This window comes from Panulirus ornatus, chromosome 16 (assembly GCF_036320965.1).
Source record: "Panulirus ornatus isolate Po-2019 chromosome 16, ASM3632096v1, whole genome shotgun sequence".
In the NCBI taxonomy this organism is placed as follows: domain Eukaryota; kingdom Metazoa; phylum Arthropoda; class Malacostraca; order Decapoda; family Palinuridae; genus Panulirus; species Panulirus ornatus.
The window spans coordinates 21,241,075-21,267,689 of record NC_092239.1 but is presented as its reverse complement, the minus strand read 5'-3'; the positions used below and the strand labels follow the sequence as shown (position 1 = coordinate 21,267,689).

General features: G+C 41.6%; 2 protein-coding genes across 2 annotated transcripts in view; both read right to left on the bottom strand.

Moving 5' to 3' along the window:
- The window catches only part of LOC139754288 (uncharacterized), a 48,534-nt gene extending 48,356 nt beyond the window's left edge, over window positions 1-178 (bottom strand). The window contains exon 1 of the mRNA XM_071671670.1: window positions 63-178. Coding sequence (XP_071527771.1) covers window positions 63-178 — 116 coding nt within the window. The remainder of the gene's footprint in view (window positions 1-62) is intronic.
- Window positions 1-25,649, bottom strand: part of LOC139754190 (ionotropic receptor 93a-like) — a 298,583-nt gene extending 272,934 nt beyond the window's left edge. The window contains exons 1-2 of the mRNA XM_071671401.1: window positions 25,555-25,649; window positions 334-446 (exon numbers count right to left, since the gene is read on the bottom strand). Coding sequence (XP_071527502.1) covers window positions 334-446; window positions 25,555-25,624 — 183 coding nt within the window. The 5' untranslated portion in view covers window positions 25,625-25,649. The remainder of the gene's footprint in view (window positions 1-333; window positions 447-25,554) is intronic.
- Between the last annotated feature and the right edge of the window lie 966 nt (window positions 25,650-26,615).

Here is a 26,615-nt window from a genome sequence, read left to right as displayed (position 1 = left end):
GGACTGGATTATCGAAGCCCAGAAAATGTGTTTAGGTCGAAATGATACAAGTGTTTCACTACCTCGCGGCTGTAAATTCCTGACACATATAGCTAGTCATCTGGCCCTGGGAAAATAGTCTACGGCTGAGGTACGTCTTTGCTTCGTTCAACTGTAGACATGGAACTGAAGAATTCATCTGCTGAATAATATGGAGGTCATTTATTTGCCCATATCGTCCAATTTTTGCGAAATTGTTTTTACAACAGAGCATAACACATACATTGCATATATAATCAATCATACATTACCTGGTTGAAAACTGGAGAACGTGTATGTAGGAGCAAACATCACCTTGAGGATGGTGGAGGCTGAGCTGTTCCCATCAGTGAGGAGGATGAGGGAGCAGGATGGATCAGACGTGGCCTCAAGCACGGCGCCCACACACCCACTCACATCTTCAATACCTGCGTTTTATACATATATATATATATATATATATATATATATATATATATATATATATATATATATATATATATATATATATATATATATATATATATATATAATATATATATATATAATATATATGTATATATATATATATACATATATATATATATATATATATATATATATATATATATATATATATATATATATATATATATATATATTTTTTTTTTTTTTTTTTTTTTTATACTTTGTCGCTGTCTCCCGCGTTTGCGAGGTAGCGCAAGGAAACAGACGAAAGAAATGGCCCAACCCCCCCCCATACACATGTACATACACACGTCCACACACACAAATATACATACCTACACAGCTTTCCATGGTTTACCCCGGACGCTTCACATGCCTTGATTCAATCCACTGACAGCACGTCAACCCCTGTATACCACATCGCTCCAATTCACTCTATTCCTTGCCCTCCTTTCACCCTCCTGCATGTTCAGGCCCCGATCACACAAAATCTTTTTCACTCCATCTTTCCACCTCCAATTTGGTCTCCCTCTTCTCCTCGTTCCCTCCACCTCCGACACATATATCCTCTTGGTCAATCTTTCCTCACTCATTCTCTCCATGTGCCCAAACCATTTCAAAACACCCTCTTCTGCTCTCTCAACCACGCTCTTTTTATTTCCACACATCTCTCTTACCCTTACGTTACTTACTAGATCAAACCACCTCACACCACACATTGTCCTCAAACATCTCATTTCCAGCACATCCATCCTCCTGCGCACAACTCTATCCATAGCCCACGCCTCGCAACCATACAACATTGTTGGAACTACTATTCCTTCAAACATACCCATTTTTGCTTTCCGGGATAATGTTCTCGACTTCCACACATTTTTCAAGGCTCCCAAAATTTTCGCCCCCTCCCCCACCCTATGATCCACTTCCGCTTCCATGGTTCCATCCGCTGAAAGATCCACTCCCAGATATCTAAAACACTTCACTTCCTCCAGTTTTTCACCATTCAAACTCACCTCCCAATTGACTTGACCCTCAACCCTACTGTACCTAATAACCTTGCTCTTATTCACATTTACTCTTAACTTTCTTCTTCCACACACTTTACCAAACTCCGTCACCAGCTTCTGCAGTTTCTCACATGAATCCGCCACCAGCGCTGTATCATCAGCGAACAACAACTGACTCACTTCCCAAGCTCTCTCATCCCCAACAGACTTCATACTTGCCCCTCTTTCCAAGACTCTTGCATTTACCTCCCTAACAACCCCATCCATAAACAAATTAAACAACCATGGAGACATCACACACCCCTGCCGCAAACCTACATTCACTGAGAACCAATCACTTTCCTCTCTTCCTACACGTACACATGCCTTACATCCTCGATAAAAACTTTTCACTGCTTCTAACAACTTGCCTCCCACACCATATATTCTTAATACCTTCCACAGAGCATCTCTATCAACTCTATCATATGCCTTCTCCAGATCCATAAATGCTACATACAAATCCATTTGCTTTTCTAAGTATTTCTCACATACATTCTTCAAAGCAAACACCTGATCCACCTGAAGGTTTGTTGAATGTGTCTGATGACAGAGTAGCAGATATAGGGTGTTTGGGTCGAGGTGGTGTGCAAAGTGAGAGGGTTAGGGAAAATGATTTGGTAAACAGAGAAGAGGTAGTAAAAGCTTTGCGGAAGATGAAAGCCGGCAAGGCAGCAGGTTTGGATGGTATTGCAGTGGAATTTATTAAAAAAGGGGGTGACTGTATTATTGAGTGGTTGGTAAGGTTATTTAATGTATGTATGACTCATGGTGAGGTGCCTGAGGATTGGCGGAATGCGTGCATAGTGCCATTGTACAAAGGCAAAGGGGATAAGAGTGAGTGCTCAAATTACAGAGGTATAAGTTTGTTGAGTATTCCTGGTAAATTATATGGGAGGGTATTGATTGAAAGGGTGAAGGCATGTACAGAGCATCAGATTGGGGAAGAGCAGTGTGGTTTCAGAAGTGGTAGAGGATGTGTGGATCAGGTGTTTGCTTTGAAGAATGTATGTGAGAAATATATATATATATATATATATATATATATATATATGTATATATATATATATGTATATATATATATATATACATATATATTATATATATATATATATATATATATATATATATATATATATATATATATATATATATATATATATATATATATATATATATATATATATATATATATATATATATATATATATATATATATATATATATATATATATTTATCCCTGGGGATAGGGGAGAAAGAATACTTCCCATGTATTCCCTGCGTGTCGTAGAAGGCGACTAAAAGGGAAGGGAGCGGGGGGCTGGAAATCCTCCCCTCTTTTTTTTTTTTTTTTTTTTTTTTTTTTTTTTCCCAAAGAAGGAACAGAGAAGGGGGCCAGATGAGGATATTCCCTCAAAGGCCCAGTCCTCTGTTCTTAACACTACCTCGCTAATGCGGGAAATGGCGAATAGTATGAAAGAAGAAAAAGATATATATATATATCCTCGAAGGCTCAGACTGGGGTGTCTAAATGTGTGTGGATGTAACTAAGATGAGAAAAAAGGAGAGATGGGTAGTATGTTGGAGGAAAGGAACCTGGATGTTTTAGCTCTGAGTGAAACGAAGCTCAAGGGTAAAGGGGAAGAGTGGTTTGGGAATGTCTTGGGAGTAAAGTCAGGGGTTAGTGAGAGGACAAGAGCAAGGGAAGGAGTAGCACTACTCCTGAAACAGGAGTTGTGGGAGTATGTAATAGAGTGTAAGAAATTAAATTCTAGATTGATATGGTTAAAACTGAAAGTTCATGGAGAGAGATGGGGGATTATTGGTGCATATGCACTTGGGCATGAGAAGAAAGATCATGAGAGGCAAGTGTTTAGAGAGCAGCTGAATGAGTGTGTTAGTGGTTTTGATGCACAAGACCGGGTTATAGTGATGGGTGATTTGAATGCAAAGGTGAGTAATGTGGCAGTTGAGGGAATAATTGGTATACATGGGGTGTTCAGTGTTGTAAATGGAAATGGTGAAGAGCTTGTAGATTTATGTGCTGAAAAAGGACTGGTGATTGGGAATACCTGGTTTAAAAAGCGAGATATACATAAGTATACGTATGTAAGTAGGAGAGATGGCCAGAGAGCGTTCTTGGATTACGTGTTAATTGATAGGCGCGCGAAAGAGAGACTTTTGGATGTTAATGTGCTGAGAGGTGCAACTGGAGGGATGTCGGATCATTATCTTGTGGAGGCGAAGGTGAAGATTTGTAGGGGTTTTCAGAAAAGAAGAGAGAATGTTGAGGTGAAGACAGTGGTGAGAGTGAGTGAGCTTGGGAAGGAGACTTGTGTGAGGAAGTACCAGGAGAGACTGAGTACAGAATGGAAAAAGGTGAGAACAAAGGAGGTAAGGGGAGTGTGGGGAGGAATGGGATGTATTTCGGGAAGCAGTGATGGCTTGCGCAAAAGATGCTTGTATCATGAGAAGCGTGGAAAGTGGGTTGATTAGAAAGGGGAGTGAGTGGTGGGATGAAGAAGTAAGATTATTAGTGAAAGAGAAGAGAGAGGCATTTGGACGATTTTTGTAGGGAAAAACTGCAAATGAGGGGGAGATGTATAAAAGAAAGAGACAGGAGGTCAAGAGAAAGGTGCAAGAGGTGAAAAAGAGGGCAAATGAGAGTTCGGGTGAGAGTGTATCATTAAATTTTAGGGAGAATATAAAGATGTTTTGGAAGGAGGTAAATAAAGTGCGTAAGACAAGGGAGCAAATGGGAACTTCAGTGAGGGGCGCTAATGGGGAGGGGATAACTAGTAGTGGTGATGTGAGAAGGAGATGGAGTGAGTATTTTGAAGGTTTGTATAATGTGTTTGATGATAGAGTGGCAGATATAGGGTGTTTTGGTCGAGGTGGTGTGCAAAGTGAGAGGGTTGGGGAAAATGATTTGGTTAACAGAGGAGAGGTAGTAAAATCTTTGCGGAAGATGAAAGCCGGCAAGGCAGCAGATTTGGATGGTATTGCAGTGGAATTTATTAAAAAAGGGGGTGACTGTATTGTTGGCTGGTTGGTGAGGTTATTTAATGTATGTATGATTCATAGTACGGTGCCTGAGGACTGGCGGAATGCTTGCATAGTGCCATTGTACAAAGACAAAGGGGATAAGAGTGAGTGCTCAAATTACAGAGGTATAGGTTTTTTGAGTATTCCTGGTAAATTACATGGGAGGGTATTGATTGAGAGGTTGAAGGCATGTACAGAGCATCAGATTGGGGAAGAGCAGTGTGGTTTTAGAAGTGGTAGAGGATGTGTGGATCAGGTGTTTGCTTTGAAGAATGTATGTGAGAAATACTTAGAAAAGCAAATGGATTTGTATGTAGCATTTATGGATCTGGAGAAGGCATATGATAGAGTTGATAGAGATGCTCTGTGGAAGGTATTAAGAATGTATGGTGTGTGAGGCAAATTGTTTGAAGCAGTGAAAAGTTTTTATCGAGGAAGTAAGGCATGTGTACGTCTAGAAAGAGAGGAAAGTGATTGGTCTTCAGTGAATGTAGGTTTGCGGCAGGGGTGTGTGATGTCTCCATGGTTGTTTAATTTGTTTATGGATGGGGTTGTTAGGGAGGTGAATGCAAGAGTTTTGGAAAGAGGGGCAAGTATGAAGTCTGTTGTGGATGAGAGAGCTTGGGAAGTGAGTCAGTTGTTGTTCGCTGATGATACAGCGCTGGTGGCTGATTCTTGTGAGAAACTGCAGAAGCTGGTGACTGAGTTTGGTAAAGTGTGTGAAAGTTAAGAGTAAATGTGAATAAGAGCAAGGTTATTAGGTACAGTAGGGTTGAGGGTCAAGTAAACTGGGAGGTAAGTTTGAATGGAAAAAACTGGAGGAAGTAAAGTGTTTTAGATATCTGGGAGTGGATCTGGCAGCGGATGGAACCGTGGAAGCGGAAGTGAATCATTGGGTGGGGGAAGGGGCGAAAATTCTTGGAGCCTTGAAGAATGTGTGGAAGTCGAAAACATTATCTCGGAAAGCAAAAATGGGTAAGTTTGAAGGAATAGTGGTTCCAACAATGATGTATGGTTGCGAGGCGTGGGCTATGGATAGAGTTGTGCGCAGGAGGTTTGATGTGCTGGAAATGAGATGTTTCAGGACAATATGTTGTGTGAGGTGGTTTAATCGAGTAAGTAATGTAAGGGTAAGAGAGATGTGTGGAAACAAAAAGAGTGTGGTTGAGAGAGCAGAAGAGGGTGTTTTGAAATGGTTTGGGCACATGGAGAGAATGAGTGAGGAAAGATTGACCAAGAGGATATATGTGTCAGAGGTGGAGGAAGCGAGGAGAAGTGGGTGACCAAATTGGAGGTGGAAAGATGGAGTGAAAAAGATTTTGTGTGATCGGGGCCTAAACATATAGGAGGGTGAAAGGCGTGCAAGGAATAGAGTGAATTGGAACGATATGGTATACCGGGGCTGACGTGCTGTCAATGGATTGAATCAGGGCATGTGAAGCGTCTGGGGTAAACCATGGAAAGTTGTGTGGGGCCTGGATTTGGAAAGGGAGCGGTGGTTTCGGTGCATTATTACATGACAGCTAGAGACTGAGTGTGAACGAATGGGGCCTTTGTTGTCTTTTCCTAGCGCTACCTCGCACACATGAGGGGGGAGGGGGTTGTTATTCCATGTGTGGCGAGGTGGCGATGGGAATAAATAAAGGTAGACAGTATGAATTATGTACATGTGTATTTATGTATATGTCTTTGTGTGTGTGTGTATATATATATATATATATTTATATATATATATATATATATATATATATATATATATATATATATATATATATATATATATATATATATATATATATATATATATATATATATATATATATATATATATATATATATATATATATATATATATATATGGGAATAAATAAAGGTAGACAGTATGAATTATGTATATATATATATATATATATATATATATATATATATATATATATATATATATATATATTTATTTTTTTTTTTTTATACCTCGTCGCTGTCTCCCGCGGTTGCGAGGTAGCGCAAGGAAACAGACGAAAGAAATGGCCCAACCCCCCCCATACACATGTACATACACACGTCCACACACGCAAATATACATACCTACACAGCTTTCCATGGTTTACCCCGGACGCTTCACATGCCTTGATTCAATCCACTGACAGCACGTCAACCCCTGTATACCACATCGCTCCAATTCACTCTATTCCTTGCCCTCCTTTCACCCTCCTGCATGTTCAGGCCCCGATCACACAAAATCCTTTTCACTCCATCTTTCCACCTCCAATTTGGTCTCCCTCTTCTCCTCGTTCCCTCCACCTCCGACACATATATCCTCTTGGTCAATCTTTCCTCACTCATTCTCTCCATGTGCCCAAACCATTTCAAAACACCTCTTCTGCTCTCTCAACCACGCTCTTTTTATTTCCACACATCTCTCTTACCCTTACGTTACTTACTCGATCAAACCACCTCACACCACACATTGTCCTCAAACATCTCATTTCCAGCACATCCATCCTCCTGCGCACAACTCTATCCATAGCCCACGCCTCGCAACCATACAACATTGTTGGAACCACTATTCCTTCAAACATACCCATTTTTGCTTTCCGAGATAATGTTCTCGACTTCCACACATTTTTCAAGGCTCCCAAAATTTTCGCCCCCTTCCCCACCCTATGATCCACTTCCGCTTCCATGGTTAGATCCGCTGACAGATCACTCCCAGATATCTAAAACACTTCACTTCCTCCAGTTTTTCTCCATTCAAACTCACCTCCCAATTGACTTGACCCTCAACCCTACTGTACCTAATAACCTTGCTCTTATTCACATTTACTCTTAACTTTCTTCTTCCACACACTTTATCAAACTCCGTCACCAGCTTCTGCAGTTTCTCACATGAATCCGCCACCAGCGCTGTATCATCAGCGAACAACAACTGACTCACTTCCCAAGCTCTCTCATCCCCAACAGACTTCATACTTGCCCCTCTTTCCAAGACTCTTGCATTTACCTCCCTAACAACCCCATCCATAAACAAATTAAACAACCATGGAGACATCACACACCCCTGCCGCAAACCTACATTCACTGAGAACCAATCACTTTCCTCTCTTCCTACACGTACACATGCCTTACATCCTCGATAAAAACTTTTCACTGCTTCTAACAACTTGCCTCCCACACCATATATTCTTAATACCTTCCACAGAGCATCTCTATCAACTCTATCATATGCCTTCTCCAGATCCATAAATGCTACATACAAATCCATTTGCTTTTCTAAGTATTTCTCACATACATTCTTCAAAGCAAACACCTGATCCACACATCCTCTACCACTTCTGAAACCACACTGCTCTTCCCCAATCTGATGCTTTGTACATGCCTTCACCCTCTCAATCAATACCCTCCCATATAATTTACCAGGAATACTCAACAAACTTATACCTCTGTAATTTGAGCACTCACTCTTATCCCCTTTGCCTTTGTACAATGGCACTATGCACGCATTCCGCCAATCCTCAGGCACCTCACCATGAGTCATACATACATTAAATAACCTTACCAACCAGTCAACAATACAGTCACCCCCTTTTTTAATAAATTCCACTGCAATACCATCCAAACCTGCTGCCTTGCCGGCTTTCATCTTCCGCAAAGCTTTTACTACCTCTTCTCTGTTTACCAAATCATTTTCCCTAACCCTCTCACTTTGCACACCACCTCGACCCAAACACCCTATATCTGCCACTCTGTCATCAGACACATTCAACAAACCTTCAAAATACTCATTCCATCTCCTTCTCACATCACCACTACTTGTTATCACCTCCCCATTTACGCCCTTCACTGAAGTTCCCATTTGCTCCCTTGTCTTACGCACCCTATTTACCTCCTTCCAGAACATCTTTTTATTCTCCCTAAAATTTACTGATAGTCTCTCACCCCAACTCTCATTTGCCCTTTTTTTCACCTCTTGCACCTTTCTCTTGACCTCCTGTCTCTTTCTTTTATACTTCACCCACTCAATTGCATTTTTTCCCTGCAAAAATCGTCCAAATGCCTCTCTCTTCTCTTTCACTAATACTCTTACTTCTTCATCCCATCACTCACTACCCTTTCTAAACAGCCCACCTCCCACTCTTCTCATGCCACAAGCATCTTTTGCGCAATCCATCACTGATTCCCTAAATACATCCCATTCCTCCCCCACTCCCCTTACTTCCATTGTTCTCACCTTTTTCCATTCTGTACACAGTCTCTCCTGATACTTCCTCACACAGGTCTCCTTCCCAAGCTCACTTACTCTCACCACCTTCTTCACCCCAACATTCACTCTTCTTTTCTGAAAACCCATACTAATCTTCACCTTAGCCTCCACAAGATAATGATCAGACACCCCTCCAGTTGCACCTCTCAGCACATTGACATCCAAAAGTCTCTCTTTCGCACGCCTGTCAATTAACACGTAATCCAATAACGCTCTCTGGCCATCTCTCCTACTTACATAAGTATACTTATGTATATCTCGCTTTTTAAACCAGGTATTCCCAATCATCAGTCCTTTTTCAGCACATAAATCTACAAGCTCCTCACCATTTCCATTTACAACACTGAACACCCCATGCATACCAATTATTCCCTCAACTGCCACATTACTCACCTTTGCATTCAAATCACCCATCACTATAACCCGGTCTCGTGCATCAAAACCGCTAACACACTCATTTAGCTGCTCCCAAAACACTTGCCTCTCATGATCTTTCTTCTCATGCCCAGGTGCATATGCACCAATAATCACCCACCTCTCTCCATCAACTTTCAATTTTACCCATATTAATCGAGAATTTACTTTCTTACATTCTATCACATACTCCCACAACTCCTGTTTCAGGAGTATTGCTACTCCTTCCCTTGCTCTTGTCCTCTCACTAACCCCTGACTTCACTCCCCAGACATTTCCAAACCACTCTTCCCCTTTACCCTTGAGCTTCGTTTCACTCAGAGCCAAAACATCCAGGTTCCTTTCCTCAAACATACTACCTATCTCTCCTTCTTTCACATCTTGGTTACATCCACACACATTTAGGCACCCCACTCTGAGCCTTCGAGGAGGATGAGCACTCCCCGCGTGACTCCTTCTTCTGTTTCCCATTTTAGAAAGTTAATACAAGGAGGGGAGGATTTCCGGCCCCCCCGCTCCCGTCCCCTCTAGTCGCTTTTTACGACACGCGAGGAATACGTGGGAAGTATTCTTTCACCCCTATCCCCAGGGATAATATACATATATATATACACACACACACACACACACACACATACACACACATACGCACATACACACACACACACACATACATATATATACATATGAAAAATGTAAGAAACAATTTAGAAAACAAACTTTTAGCTTGAAATGAATGAAAAAATGAACGTCACATAATGGTTCAACCTCTGGCTGTGGAAAAGGAAATATATATATATATTCTATATATTATATATACATATATATATACATATATATATATATTATATATACAAGTGATGTTTGATCCTAACAACGGGTCTTATTTCAACCATTTATGATTACAGGTTCCTGAAGTCATTGCTGATCCTGACGACAGCAGTTCCTTGGTAATGATGAAGCATTTGCTTCCTCGCCTCGCCAACAGAGGGAACCACAATCACTGGTGAGGGGGTAGGCCGCCTGATTTTAGTGTGTGACTCTACACGGAAAGTGTTCTGTGCTCTGCTACGCTACATCGCGTTATATCCCCGTGATCGTACAACCCTGAGCGGAAAGATCTAGTACCGGTGGAGACTTGTGCTGCGTTCTCATGAAGCAACTCATCAGTGTTCCTTTCGACGCAAAAATTGATGGGATAAAGCGAAGTGAAAATCAGGAACGGGCTGACGAGATCGCCTTCTTGGCTTACCTCCGACCACCGGGCGTACACCATCAAGAAACGCCAACCAGTCCACTATCATCATGTCAAGGAGCAGCAGCAGTGGTGGTGCTGCTGATGGCTGTGCAGCAAGTGACAGGAGCCGAGGCCTGGAACAGCAGCAGCAGCAGTAGTCGTGCTGCCGGCCGATAGCTGGAGCAGGAGACAAGGAGCCGACTCCTCTCTATACCATCCTAAACTTTCCATTTCCTATTACCAGAGTTGTCTTATCAACGCCTCTGTTCCCAGTTTCATGGGGAGGATCTTGAAGATGCAGCTTCTAGTTCACTCATCCTCAACCCATGCCTAGTTCGTCAAAGTGAAATATAGACCTCCATACTTATAAAATTGAAAATGTGAAGGAAAATAGTGAAATTGGAAAAAAATGTAGCTTAGACATTGAAGCTTATTGATACAGTGGTTAAATTGATGAGAACTGCTATTGACGTTTGTGTAAATAACTTATACATTTTCTTTTTTCCATAGCCAGAGGTTGAACCATTATGTGACATTCATTTTTTTCATTCATTTCAAGCTAGAAGTTTCAGTTTTCTAAATTGTTTCTTACATTTTTCATATGTATATATATGTATGTGTGTGTCTGTGTATATGTGCGTATGTATGTGTATGTGTGTGTATGTGTATATGTATATATATATGTATATTATCCCTGGGGATAGGGGTGAAAGAATACTTCCCAAGTATTCCTCGCATGTCGTAGAAAGCGACTAGAGGGGACGGGAGCGGGGGGCCAGAAATCCTCCCCTCCTTGTATTAACTTTCTAAAATGGGAAACAGAAGAAGGAGTCACGCGGGGAGTGCTCATCCTCCTCGAAGACTCAGAGTGGGGTGCCTAAATGTGTGTGGATGTAACCAAGATGTGAAAAAAGGAGAGATAGGTAGTATGTTTGAGTAAAGGAACCTGGATGTTTTGGCTCTGAGTGAAACGAAGCTCAAGGGTAAAGGGGAAGAGTGGTTTGGGAATGTCTGGGGAGTAAAGTCAGGGGTTAGTGAGAGGACAAGAGCAAGGGAAGGAGTAGCAATACTCCTGAAACAGGAGTTGTGGGAGTATGTGATAGAGTGTAAGAAAGTAAATTCTCGATTAATATGGGTAAAACTGAAAGTTGATGGAGAGAGGTGGGTGATTATTGGTGCATATGCACCTGGGCATGAGAAGAAAGATCATGAGAGGCAAGTGTTTTGGGAGCAGCTGAATGAGTGTGTTAGTGGTTTTGATGCACGAGACCGGGTTATAGTGATGGGTGATTTGAATGCAAAGGTGAGTAATGTGGCAGTTGAGGGAATAATTGGTATACATGGGGTGTTCAGTGTTGTAAATGGAAATGGTGAAGAGCATGTAGATTTATGTGCTGAAAAAGGACTGATGATTGGGAATACCTGGTTTAAAAAGCGAGATATACATAAGTATACTTATGTAAGTAGGAGAGATGGCCAGAGAGCGTTATTGGATTACGTGTTAATTGACAGGCGTGCGAAAGAGAGACTTTTGGATGTTAATGTGCTGAGAGGTGCAACTGGAGGGATGTCTGATCATTATCTTGTGGAGGCTAAGGTGAAGATTTGTATGGGTTTTCAGAAAAGAAGAGTGAATGTTGGGGTGAAGAGGGTGGTGAGAGTAAGTGAGCTTGAGAAGGAGACCTGTGTGGGGAAGTACCAGGGAGACTGAGTACAGAATGGAAAAAGGTGAGAACAATGGAAGTAAGGGGAGTAGGGGAGGAATGGGATGTATTTAGGGAATCAGTGATGGATTGCGCAAAAGATGCTTGTGGCATGAGAAGAGTGGGAGGTGGGTTGATTAGAAAGGGTAGTGAGTGGTGGAATGAAGAAGTAAGAGTATTAGTGAAAGAGAAGAGAGAGGCATTTGGACGATTTTTGCAGGGAAAAAGTGCAATTGAGTGGGAGATGTATAAAAGAAAGAGACAGGAGGTCAAGAGAAAGGTGCAAGAGGTGAAAAAAAGGGCAAATGAGAGTTGGGGTGAGAGAGTATCATTAAATTTTAGGGAGAATAAAAAGATGTTTGGAAGGAGGTAAATAAAGTGCGTAAGACAAGGGAGCAAATGGGAACTTCAGTGAAGGGCGCAAATGGGGAGGTGATAACAAGTAGTCGTGATGTGAGAAGGAGATGGAGTGAGTATTTTGAAGGTTTGTTGAATGTTTTTGATGATAGAGTGGCAGATATAGGGTGTTTTGGTCGAGGTGGTGTGCAAAGTGAGAGGGTTAGGGAAAATGATTTGGTAAACAGAGAAGAGGTAGTGAAAGCTTTGCGGAAGATGAAAGCCGGCAAGGCAGCAGGTTTGGATGGTATTGCAGTGGAATTTATTAAAAAAGGGGATGACTGTATTGTTGACTGGTTGGTAAGGTTATTTAATGTATGTATGACTCATGGTGAGGTGCCTGAGGATTGGCGGAATGCGTGCATAGTGCCATTGTACAAAGGCAAAGGGGATAAGAGTGAGTGCTCAAATTACAGAGGTATAAGTTTGTTGAGTATTCCTGGTAAATTATATGGGAGGGTATTGATCGAGAGGTTGAAGGCATGTACAGAGCATCAGATTGGGGAAGAGCAGTGTGGTTTCAGAAGTGGTAGAGGATGTGTGGATCATGTGTTTGCTTTGAAGAATGTATGTGAGAAATACTTAGAAAAGCAAATGGATTTGTATGTAGCATTTATGGATCTGGAGAAGGCATATGATAGAGTTGATAGAGATGCTCTTTGGAAGGTATTAAGAATATATGGTGTGGGAGGAAAGATGTTAGAAGCAGTGAAAAGTTTTTATCGAGGATGTAAGGCATGTGTACGTGTAGGAAGAAAGGAAAGTGATTGGTTCTCAGTGAATGTAGGTTTGCGACAGGGGTGTGTGATGTCTCCATGGTTGTTTAATTTGTTTATGGATGGGGTTGTTAGGGAGGTAAATGCAAGAGTTTTGGAAAGAGGGGCAAGTATGAAGTCTGTTGGGGATGAGAAAGCTTGGGAAGTGAGTCAGTTGTTCGCTGATGATACAGCGCTGGTGGCTGATTCATGCGAGAAATTGCAGAAGCTGGTGACTGAGTTTGGTAAAGTGTGTGGAAGAAGAAAGTTAAGAGTAAATGTGAATAAGAGCAAGGTTATTAGGTACAGTAGGGTTGAGGGTCAAGTCAATTGGGAGGTGAGTTTGAATGGAGAAAAACTGGAGGAATGAAGTGTTTTAGATATCTGGGAGTGGATCTGGCAGCGGATGGAACCATGGAAGCGGAAGTGGATCATAGGGTGGGGGAGGGGGCGAAAATTTTGGGGGCCTTGAAGAATGTGTGGAAGTCGAGAACATTATCTCGGAAAGCAAAAATGGGTATGTTTGAAGGAATAGTGGTTCCAACAATGTTGTATGGTTGCGAGGCGTGGGCTATGGATAGAGTTGTGCGCAGGAGGATGGATGTGCTGGAAATGAGATGTTTGAGGACAATGTGTGGTGTGAGGTGGTTTGATCGAGTGAGTAGCGTAAGGGTAAGAGAGATGTGTGGAAATAAAAAGAGCGTGGTTGAGAGAGCAGAAGAGGGTGTTTTGAAGTGGTTTGGGCACATGGAGAGGATGAGTGAGGAAAGATTGACCAAGAAGATATATGTGTCGGAGGTGGAGGGAGCAAGGAGAAGAGGGAGACCAAATTGGAGGTGGAAAGATGGAGTGAAAAAGATTTTGTGTGATCGGGGCCTGAACATGCAGTAGGGTGAAAGGAGGGCAAGGAATAGAGTGAATTGGAGCGATGTGGTATACCGGGGTTGACGTGCTGTCAGTGGATTGAATCAAGGCATGTGAAGCGTCTGGGGTAAACCATGGAAAGCTGTGTAGGTATGTATATTTGCGTGTGTGGACGTATGTATATACATGTGTATGGGGGGGGGGGTTGGGCCATTTCTTTCGTCTGTTTCCTTGCGCTACCTCGCAAACGCGGGAGAAAGCGACAAAGTATAAAAAAAAAAGAATATATATATATATATATATATATATATATATATATATATATATATATATATATATATATATATATGTATTCTTTCTTTCTTTTAAACTATTCGCCATTTCCCGCGTTAGCGAGGTAGCGTTAAGAACAGAGGACTGGGCCTTCTTTGGAATATCCTCGCCTGGCCCCCTCTGTTCCTTCTTTTGGAAAATTAATATTTATATATATATTGATTGGTTCTCAGTGAATGTAGGTTTGCGGCAGGGGTGTGTGATGTCTCCATGGTTGTTTAATTTGTTTATGGATGGGGTTGTTAGGGAGGTAAATGCAAGAGTTTTGGAAAGAGGGGCAAGTATGAAGTCTGTTGGGGATGAGAGAGCTTGGGAAGTGAGTCAGTTGTTGTTCGCTGATGATACAGCGCTGGTGGCTGATTCATGTGAGAAACTGCAGAAGCTGGTGACTGAGTTGGGTAAAGTGTGTGGAAGAAGAAAGTTAAGAGTAAATATGAATAAGAGCAAGGTTATTAGGTACAGTAGGGTTGAGGGTCAAGTCAATTGGGAGATGAGTTTGAATGGAGAAAAACTGGAGGAAGTGAAGTGTTTTAGATATCTGGGAGTGGATCTGGCAGCGGATGGAACCATGGAAGCGGAAGTGGATCATAGGGTGGGGGAGGGGGCGAAAATTCTGGGGGCCTTGAAGAATGTGTGGAAGTCGAGAACATTATCTCGGAAAGCAAAAATGGGTATGTTTGAAGGAATAGTGGTTCCAACAATGTTGTATGGTTGCGAGGCGTGGGCTATGGATAGAGTTGTGCGCAGGAGGATGGATGTGCTGGAAATGAGATGTTTGAGGACAATGTGTGGTGTGAGGTGGTTTGATCGAGTGAGTAACGTAAGGGTAAGAGAGATGTGTGGAAATAAAAAGAGCGTGGTTGAGAGAGCAGAAGAGGGTGTTTTGAAGTGGTTTGGGCACATGGAGAGAATGAGTGAGGAAAGATTGACCAAGAGGATATATGTGTCGGAGGTGGAGGGAACGAGGAGAAGAGGGAGACCAAATTGGAGGTGGAAAGTTGGAGTGAAAAAGATTTTGTGTGATCGGGGCCTGAACATGCAGGAGGGTGAAAGGAGGGCAAGGAATAGAGTAAATTGGAGCGATGTGGTATACCGTGGTTGACGTGCTGTCAGTGGATTGAATCAAGGCATGTGAAGCGTCTGGGGTAAACCATGGAAAGCTGTGTAGGTGTGTATATTTGCGTGTGTGGACGTATGTATATACATGTGTATGGGGGGGGTTGGGCCATTTCTTTCGTCTGTTTCCTTGCGCTACCTCGCAAACGCGGGAGACAGCGACAAAGTATAATAAATAAATATAAATATAAATATATATATATATATATATATATATATATATATATATATATATATATATATATATATATATATATATATATATATATATATATATGTATATAATGTAAATGTGAATAAGAGCAAGGTTATTAGGTACAGTAGGGTTAAGGGTCAAGTCAATTTGTAGGTAAGTTTGAATGGAGAAAAACTGTAGGAAGTAAAGTGTTTTAGATATCTGGGAGTGGATGTGGCAGCGGATGGAACCATGGAAGCGGAAGTGGATCATAGGGTGGGGGAGGGGGCGAAAATTCTGGGAGCCTTGAAGAATGTGTGGAAGTCGAGAACATTATCTCGGAAAGCAAAAATGGGTATGTTTGAACCAATAGTGGTTCCAACAATGTTGTATGGTTGCGAGGCGTGGGCTATGGATAGAGTTGTGCGCAGGAGGATGGATGTGCTGGAAATGAGATGTTTGAGGACAATGTGTGGTGTGAGGTGGTTTGATCGAGTAAGTAACGTAAGGGTAAGAGAGATGTGTGGAAATAAAAAAGAGCGTGGTTGAGAGAGCAGAAGAGGGTGTTTTGAAATGGTTTGGGCACATGGAGAGAATGAGTGAGGAAAGATTGACCAAGAGGATATATGTGTCGGAGGTGGAGGGAACGAAGAGAAGTGGGAGACCAAATTGGAGGTGGAAAGATGGAGTGAAAAAGATTTTGTGTGATCGAGGCCTGAACATGCAGGAGGGTGAAAGGAGGGCAAGGAATAGAGTGAATTGGATCGATGTGGTATACAGGGGTTGACGTGCTGTCAGTGGATTGAATCAGGGCATGTGAAGCGTCTGGGGTAAACCATGGAAAGCTGTGTAGGTATGTACATTTTCGTGTGTGGACGTATGTATATACATGTGTATGGGGGTGGGTTGGGCCATTTCTTTCGTCTGTTTCCTTGCGCTACCTCGCAAACGCGTGAGACAGCGACAAAGCAAAAAAAAAAAATATATATATATATATATATATATATATATATATATATATATATATATATATTTATATATATATATATATGTGTGTGTGTGTGTGTACATTGAGATGTATAGGTATGTATATTTGCATGTGTGGACGTGTATGTGTATGCATGTGTATGTGGGTGGGTTTGGCCATTCTTTCGTCTGTTTCCTTGCGCTATGTCGCTAACGAGGGAGACAGCGACAAAGCAAAATAAATAAGTAAATAAATATATATATATATATATATATATATATATATATATATATATATATATATATATATATATATATATATATATATATATATATATATGTGTGTGTGTGTGTGTGTGTGTGTGTGTGTGTGTGTTTGTCAATAAAAAGAGTGTGTTTGCGAGAGCAGAAGAGTGAGTATTGAAATGGTTTGGTCGCATGGAGAGAATGATTGAGGAAAGGTTGGCAAAAAGGATATATGTGTCAGAGGCGGAGGGAACGAGGAGAAATGGGAGACCAAATTTGAGGTGGAAAGATGGAGTGAAAAAGATTTTGAGCGATCGGGGCCTGAATATGCAGGAGGGTGAAAGGCGTGCAAAGAATAGAGTGAATTGGAAGTATGTGGTATACCGGGGTCGACGTGCTGTCAATGGATTGAACCAGGTCATGTTAAGCGTCTAAGGTAAGCCATGGAAAGTTTTGTGGGGCCTGGATGTCGAGAGGGAGCTGTGGTTTCGGTACATTATAAATGACAGCTAGAGACTGAGTGTGAACGAATGTGGCCTTTGTTGTCTTTTCCTAGCGCTACCTCTCCCAAACCTCCCATTGACACCAAGAATCTTTTAGTTCTCCCTTTTAATAATGATTTTACTTCACTTCCCATGCTGCTTAATTCTTTTAATATAAATGTTGCCTTCAGCAACAATAATACTGTAAAGAATATCTTGATCAGGAATTCACCAGAAAATTCTCCTGGATGCATCTATAAAGTGCCATGTGGAAATTGTGATAAGTTTTATGTTGGTCAGACTGGTTAGACTTAAACAACATAAATATCGTATAAGAACGGGGCAAGAATCAAATGCCTTGTTTAATCACGTTAATAACTATGATCATTGTTTTGACTGGAGTAATGCCACCTCAATTATTAACTCTAACTCTATCATTGAATCTTCTATTATTAGAAACAGAAAGAATTATAATCTTAATATTAGTGATGGTCTATACAAATTATATAACTTTTTTGTTGATACAATTTGTAAAATGAGAAGTTCATGAACGCTCTGTTTCTGTCTTGGACAATCGCATTTTTACCAAATGGCGTCCTAGCTTCGTTTCTTCGATGTATATCAACTGACTTATATTTCTCTCTTGTGTCTCCCCTGATGATGTGATTTACATACGAAAGTGCACTTGAGAACTTATCGTGTTTCATTTCCCCCGTGGATTCTTAGGAATATCTTGGTCACGAGCAAAATCGTGATCCTTTCCAATATATATATATATATATATATATATATATATATATATATATATATATATATATATATATATATATATATATATATATATATATATATATATATGTATATATATATATATATATATATATATATATATATATATATATATATATATATATATATATATATATATATATTGTATCATACTTGATTGTCGTCTCCCGCGTCAGTGCGGTAGCGCCAGGAAACAGACAAAGAATGGCCCATCCACTCATATACAAATCTATGTACGTAAAAGCCTATACACACACATATACATACATATACATATACGTATTAACTACATATGAACATATACATACATATACATACACACAGATATATACATATATACATGTGTACATATTCATATTTGCTTGCCTTCATCTATTTCCGGCGCCATCCCACTCCAATGGAAACAGCATACCTACCACCTGTTTCAGCGAGGTGGCTCTAGGAAAACAGACAAAAAGGCCACATTTAGTTCACACTCAGTTTCCAGCTGTCATGAGTAATGCACCGAAACCACAACTCCCTATCCACATCCAGGCCCCACATACCTTTCTATGGTTTACCCCAGACGTTTCACATGCCCTGGTTCAGTCGACTGACAGCACGTCGACCCCGGTACAAAACACACCGTTTTAATTCACTCTATTCCTGACACACCTCTCACCGTCCTGTATGTTCAGGCCCCGATCGTTCAAAATCTTCTTCACTCCATCCTTCCACTTCCAATTTGGTCTCCCGCTTCTCCTTGTTCCCTTCACTTCTGACACACACATCATCTCTGACAATCTCTCCTCATTCATTCATCTCCATATGCCCAAACCATTTCAACACACCCTCTTTTGCTCTTTCAACCACAATCTTTATTTCCACACATCTCTCTTACCCTTTCATTACTTACTCGATCAAAGCACTTCACACCACATACTGCCCTCATACGTTTCATTTCCAACACATCTACCCTCCTCTGTAAAACTCTATCTGTAGCCCATGCCTCGCAACCATACAAAGATATGTGGAGCTACTATTCTTTCAAACATATCCATTTTTGCTCTCTAAGATAACGTTCTCCCCTTCCACACATTCTTCGTCGCTCCCAGAATCTTCGCCCCTTCCTTCACTCTGTGACTGACTTCCGCTTCCATGGTTCCATTCGCTGCTACATCCACTCCAAAATATCTAAAACACTTCACTTCTTCCATTTTTTCTCCATCCAAATTTACATCCCAATTAACTTGTCCCTCAACCCTAATGAACCTAATAACTTTGCTCTTATTCACATTTGCTCTTAACTTTCTCCATTTACACACTTTTCCAAACTTAGTCACCAGTCTCTGCAGTTTCTTACTCGAATCATCCACCAGAGCTGTATCATCGGCGAACAACAACTGATTCACCTCCCAGGACCTCAAATCCCAAGCATACTGCATACTCGACCCTCTCTCCAAAACTCTAAGACTTACCTCCTTAACTACACCATCCATAAACAAATTAGACAACCATGGGGACATCAAGGACCCCTGCAGCAGACTGACCTTCACTGGGAACCACTCACTCTCCTCCCTTTCTACTCGGAAACATGCCTTGTATCTTTGATAATAAATCACTGCTTCTAGCAGCTTACCTCCCTCACCATATGCTCTTAAGACTTTCCAAAAAGCATCTGTATCGACCCTATCATATGCTTTCTCCAGAGCCATAAATGTTACATATAGATTCATCTATTTCCCTATCTATTTCTTACACACAGTCTTCAAAGCAAACGCATGATCCACACATCCTCTATCACTTCTGAAACCACACTGCTCCTCCCAAATCTGACACTCTGTATATACCTTCACCCTCTCAATCAATACCCTTCCATATAATTTCCCAGGATTACTCACCAAACTTATGCCTCTGTAGTTTGAACACTCACCTTTATCCCGTTTGCCTTTGTACAATAGCACTATGCATGCATTCCGCTAATCTTCAGGCACTTCACCCTGATCTATACATACAGTGAATATCCTTACCAACCAATCAACAACACAGTCACACCCTTTCTTAATAGATTCTACCACAATACCATCTAAACCAATCGCAGTGCCGAATTTCATCTTACGCAAGGCTCTCATTCCCTCTTCTCTCTTAACAAAACCATGCTCCCTGACCCTTTCATTTCCCACACCACCCTGACCAAAACACCCTACACTTACCGCTCCATTGTCAAACACATTCAACAAACCTTCAAAATACCCACTCCATCTCCCCCTCACTTTACCACTTATCACTACCTCCCCATTCGCCCCCTTTACCGATGTTCCCATTTGTTTTCTTGTCTTATGCTCGTTATCTACCTCCTACCAAAACATCGTTTTATACTTTCTAAAGTTTAATGATACTCCCTCACCCCAAATGTCATTTGCCTTGTTTTTCAACCCTTGCATCTTCCTCTTGACCTCCTATCGCAGTCATTTGCACTCCTTCCTTGCACATATTGTCCAAACGCCTGTCTTTTCTCTTTCACTAACAACTTTACTTCTTCATCCTACCACTCACTACCCTTTCTAATCTGCCCACCTCCCACCTTTCTTATGCCGCATGCATCTTTTGCACATGATATCACTGCCTCGCTATATACATCCCATTCTTCACCCACTCCCCTCACCACATTTGCTCTCACCCTTTGCCATTCTACACTCAGTCTCTCCTGGTACTTCCTTACACAAGTGTCTTATCAAGCTCACTTACTTTCACCACTCTCTTCTCCCCAACATTCTCTTTCTTTTTGAAACCTCTACAAATCTCCACCTTCGCCTACACAATATAGTGGTCAGACATCCCTCCAGCTGCTCCTCTCAGCACATAAACATACAAGAGTCTTTCTTTTACACGCCCATCAATTAACATGTAATCCAATAATGCCTTTTGACCATCTCTCCTACTCAAATACGCATACTTATATATGTCTGTCTTTTTAAACCACGTATTCCCAATCACCAGTCTTTTTTCAGCACACTTAACCATAAGCTCTTCACCATTTCCATTCACAACACTGAATATCCCATATGCACCAATTATACCCTCAACTGCCACATTACTCATCTTTGCGTTTAAATCACCCATCACCCAGTCTCGTACATCAAAGCCGCTAAAACACTCACTCAGTTGCTCACAAAACACTTGCCTCTCATGATCTTGTATCTCATGACCAGGTGCATTTTCACCAATTTTCACCTATCTTTTTCCATCCACTTTCAGTCTTACCCACATCAATCTAGAATTTACTTTCTTACACTCTATCACACTCTCCCACAGCTTCTGCTTTAGGATTAATGCTACTCATTCCTTAGCTCTTGTCCTCTCACCAACCCCTCACTTTATTCCCAAAACTTTTCCAAACCATTTTTCTCCTTTACCACTGAGCTTCGTTTCACTCAGAACCAGAACATCTAGGTTTCTTTCCTCAAACATACTACCTATCTCTCCTTTATTCTCATCTTCTTTTCATCTATACACATTCAGACATCCCAGTCTGAGCCTTCGAAGAGGATGAACACTCCCTACTTGGCTCGTTCTTTTGTTTTCCCTTATATAAATTGAAAGTACAAAGAGAGGAGGGTTTCCAGCCCCCGCTTCCGCCCCTTTTAGTCGCCTTCTACGACTCGCGGGCAATACGTTTTCCGAGTTAACGAGGTAGCGCTAGGAAACAGGTGATGAAACACACATCCAATCAAGTACACACACACACACACATATATATATATATATATTTTATATTTATTATATTTATTTATTTATTTTGCTTTGTCGCTGTCTCCCGCGTTTGCGAGGTAGCACAAGGAAATAGACGAAAGAATGGGCCAACCCACCCACATACACATGTATATACATACACATCCACACACTCAAATATACATACCTATAATCTCAACGTATACATATATATACACACACAGATATATACATATATACACACGTACATAATTCATACTGTTGGCCCTTATTCATTTCCATCGCCACCTCGCCACACATGAAATAACAATCCCCCTCCCCCCTCATGTATGCGAGGTAGCGTTAGGAAAAAGACAACAAAGGCCCTATTCGTTCACACTCAGTCTCTAGCTGTCATGTAATAATGCACCGAAACCACAGCTCCCTTTCCACATCCAGGCCCCACAGAACTTTCCATGGTTTACCCCAGACGCTTCACATGCCCTGATTCAATCCATTGACAGCACGTCGACCCCGGTATACCACATCGTTCCAATTCACTCTATTCCTTGCACGCCTTTCACCCTCCTGCATGTTCAGGCCCCAATCACTCAAAATCTTTTTCACTCCATCTTACCACCTCCAATTTGGTCTCCCACTTCTCCTCGTTCCCCCAACCTCTGACACACACATCCTCTTTGTCAATCTTTCCTCACTCATTCTCTCCATGTGACCAAACCATTTCAAAACACCCTCTTCTGCTCTCTCGACCACACTCTTTTTATTACCACATATCTCTCTTACCCTATTATTACTTACTCGATCAAACCACCTCACACCACATATTGTCCTCAAACACCTCATTTCCAGCACATCCACACACACACACACACACATATATATATATATATATATATATATATATACATATATATTATTTTTTCATTATACTTTGTCGCTGTCTCCCGCGTTTGCGAGGTAGCGCAAGGAAACAGACGAAAGAAATGGCCCAACCCCCCCCCCCCCCCATACACATGTATATACATACGTCCACACACGCAAATATACATACCTACACAGCTTTCCATGGTTTACCCCAGACGCTTCACATGCCCTGATTCAATCCACTGACAGCACGTCAACCCCGGTATACCACATCGCTCCAATTCACTCTATTCCTTGCCCTCCTTTCACCCTCCTGCATGTTCAGGCCCCGATCACACAAAATCTTTTTCACTCCATCTTTCCACCTCCAATTTGGTCTCCCTCTTCTCCTCGTTCCCTCCACCTCCGACACATATATCCTCTTGGTCAATCTTTCCTCACTCATTCTCTGCATGTGCCCAAACCATTTCAAAACACCCTCTTCTGCTCTCTCAACAACGCTCTTTTTATTTCCACACATCTCTCTTACCCTTACGTTACTTACTCGATCAAACCACCTCACACCACACATTGTCCTCAAACATCTCATTTCCAGCACATCCATCCTCCTGCGCACAACTCTATCCATAGCCCACGCCTCGCAACCATACAACATTGTTGGAACCACTATTCCTTCAAACATACCCATTTTTGCTTTCCGAGATAATGTTCTCGACTTCCGCACATTCTTCAAGGCTCCCAGGATTTTCGCCCCCTCCCCCACCCTATGATTCACTTCCGCTTCCATGGTTCCATCCGCTGCCAGATCCACTCCCAGATATCTAAAACACTTTACTTCCTCCAGTTTTTCTCCATTCAAACTTACCTCCCAATTGACTTGACCCTCAACCCTACTGTACCTGATTACCTTGCTGTTATTCACATTTACTCTTAACTTTCTTCTTTCACACACTTTACCAAACTCAGTCACCAGCTTCTGCAGTTTCTCACATGAATCAGCCACCAGCGCTGTATCATCAGCGAACAAGAACTGACTCACTTCCCAAGCTCTCTCATCCCCAACAGACTTCATATATATATATATATATATATATATATATATATATATATATATATATATATATATATATATATATATATATATATATTTTTTTTTTTTTTGCTTTGTCGCCGTCTCCCGCGTTTGCGAGGTAGCGCAAGGAAACAGACGAAAGAAATGGCCAAACCCACCCCCATACACATGTATATACATACATCCACACACGCAAGTATACATACCTACACAGCTTTCCATGGTTTACCCCAGACGCTTCACATGCCCTGATTCAATCCACTGACAGCACGTCCACCCCGGTATACCACATCGCTCCAATTCACTCTATTCCTTGCCCTCCTTTCACCCTCCTGCATGTTCAGGCCCCGATCACACAAAATCTTTTTCACTCCATCTTTCCACCTCCAATTTGGTCTCCCTCTTCTCCTCGTTCCCTCCACCTCCGACACATATATCCTCTTGGTCAATCTTTCCTCACTCATTCTCTGCATGTGCCCAAACCATTTCAAAACACCCTCTTCTGCTCTCTCAACAACGCTCTTTTTATTTCCACACATCTCTCTTACCCTTACGTTACTTACTCGATCAAACCACCTCACACCACACATTGTCCTCAAACATCTCATTTCCAGCACATCCATCTTCCTGCGCACAACTCTATCCATAGCCCACGCCTCGCAACCATACAACATTGTTGGAACCACTATTCCTTCAAACATACCCATTTTTGCTTTCCGAGATAATGTTCTCGACTTCCACACTTTCTTCAAGGCTCCCAGAATTTTCGCCCCCTCCCCCACCCTATGATCCACTTCCGCTTCCATGGTTCCATCCGCTGCCAGATCCACTCCCAGATTTCTAAAACACTTCACTTCCTCCAGTTTTTCTCCATTCAAACTCACCTCCCAATTGACTTGACCCTCAATCCTACTGTACCTAATAACCTTGCTCTTATTCACATTTACTCTTAATTTCTTCTTTCACACACTTTACCAAACTCAGTCACCATCTTCTGCAGTTTCTCACATGAATCAGCCACCAGCGCTGTATCATCAGCGAACAACAACTGACTCACTTCCCAAGCTCTCTCATACACATAAATATTTTTCCATTCATATTTGCCATTTCCCGTTAAAGTGAACATCTCATGTTGTCTGTATGTAATAAGAGGTATGCAATTTTTCTCTATGAGAATTGTGATTTGAGGATCTATTGGTAAGTCAGTAAAGCATTAATTGTATTTTTGTGTTATGTAACGCAGAGTTGCAGTAATTCTGGCTGAGCAAATAAATAATTTGCAATCAAAGAAAATTGTATAAGGCAAGGCTTGTGATGAGAACCAACCTAGAAAATATGCCACAGACATTACATAAGAATAAGGCTCTTTACGATCATGCAAAAACGAAAATATCCTCTAGACTTGACAAATACAAACAAATACGAATAGATGTTTGTCACAGTTTAGTTCCTTCGACTGGTGTTGTGAGCGATCATCCATATGATTCTTGGAGTGTCGTGGCCTCATTGAAGGTAGGTACTTAACATGGGTAGAGGAGCTTGGAGTGGAATGATGATTTGGCACTTGTGGTAACTTATGATCAACCTGGCCTTGGTGATGAATGGATACTTACTTGCGTGGACAAACAGGCAGGAGACACCATCAGTCAACAAGAGGACCAGCAGCGCCACGTTGATCCCCATTATGTAGGTTTTTGATAAGTCCAGGATACCTGTGGCATGAAATGTATTGACCTAGTAAATAGTAATGCTACCTATCACACACACACACACACACACACACACACACACACACACACACACACACACACACACACAAACAAAACAGAGAATTTTCGGTTGATGAGTAACTCGTCCTAACTGGACTGAGGTGACCATTGAAGATGATGTTGAAATAACGTGAGAGAAGTATCATAAAGCCTGCAGCCAGGCCTGCCAACATTTCTCTCCCCAGGAGAAGGTAACACCACACCCGGCCGACGCTCCCTAGATCAACCACCGCATTAAGCGACTAATGCAACAGCGAAATCGAGCATTCAACAGTCGCAACGACGACCTCTACAAGCAACTCCACAACAAAGTGCAACGCGAAGTAAGAGCCGCGATGGAGGCTTATTACCCATAGAAAGTGCAACATTTAAAGCAGGCCATCATTAGTCAGTGGTATGACAGAATTAAAGAACTTACTGGTTGTGACAACCGAAGACTTTATCCCTTCCCCTCTGTAGACCAGCTTAGCAAAGAGGAGGCCGCGCACCATGCTAGCGACCACTATGCCAATATTTGCCAACGATTAATGCAACTCATCATCAGCTCCCTCCCACGATGCGTGCCAACCCCATCTCCCCCGAACACGGTACAGGAATATCAAATAGCTAGGCGCCTTCGGCACCTGAAACCAAACGATCAGCGCCTCCGATAGATCTACCGGTGAAACTATACAAGGAATTCTCCCATGAATTAGGTACACCACCAACCGCAATAACAAATGCTTCACTGAAACAGTCTAAAGGTCTCACAGCTTGGAAGATAACATATGTCACTCCACTGCCCAAATCCACCAACCAAGAGTCTCTTAAAAGCTTATGATCTCTTGTAATCATTCCAATCCCTAGTCTACTTTATGAAAGTTTTGTGTTTGATTAGACCCATGCTGACAATACTGATTCAACAG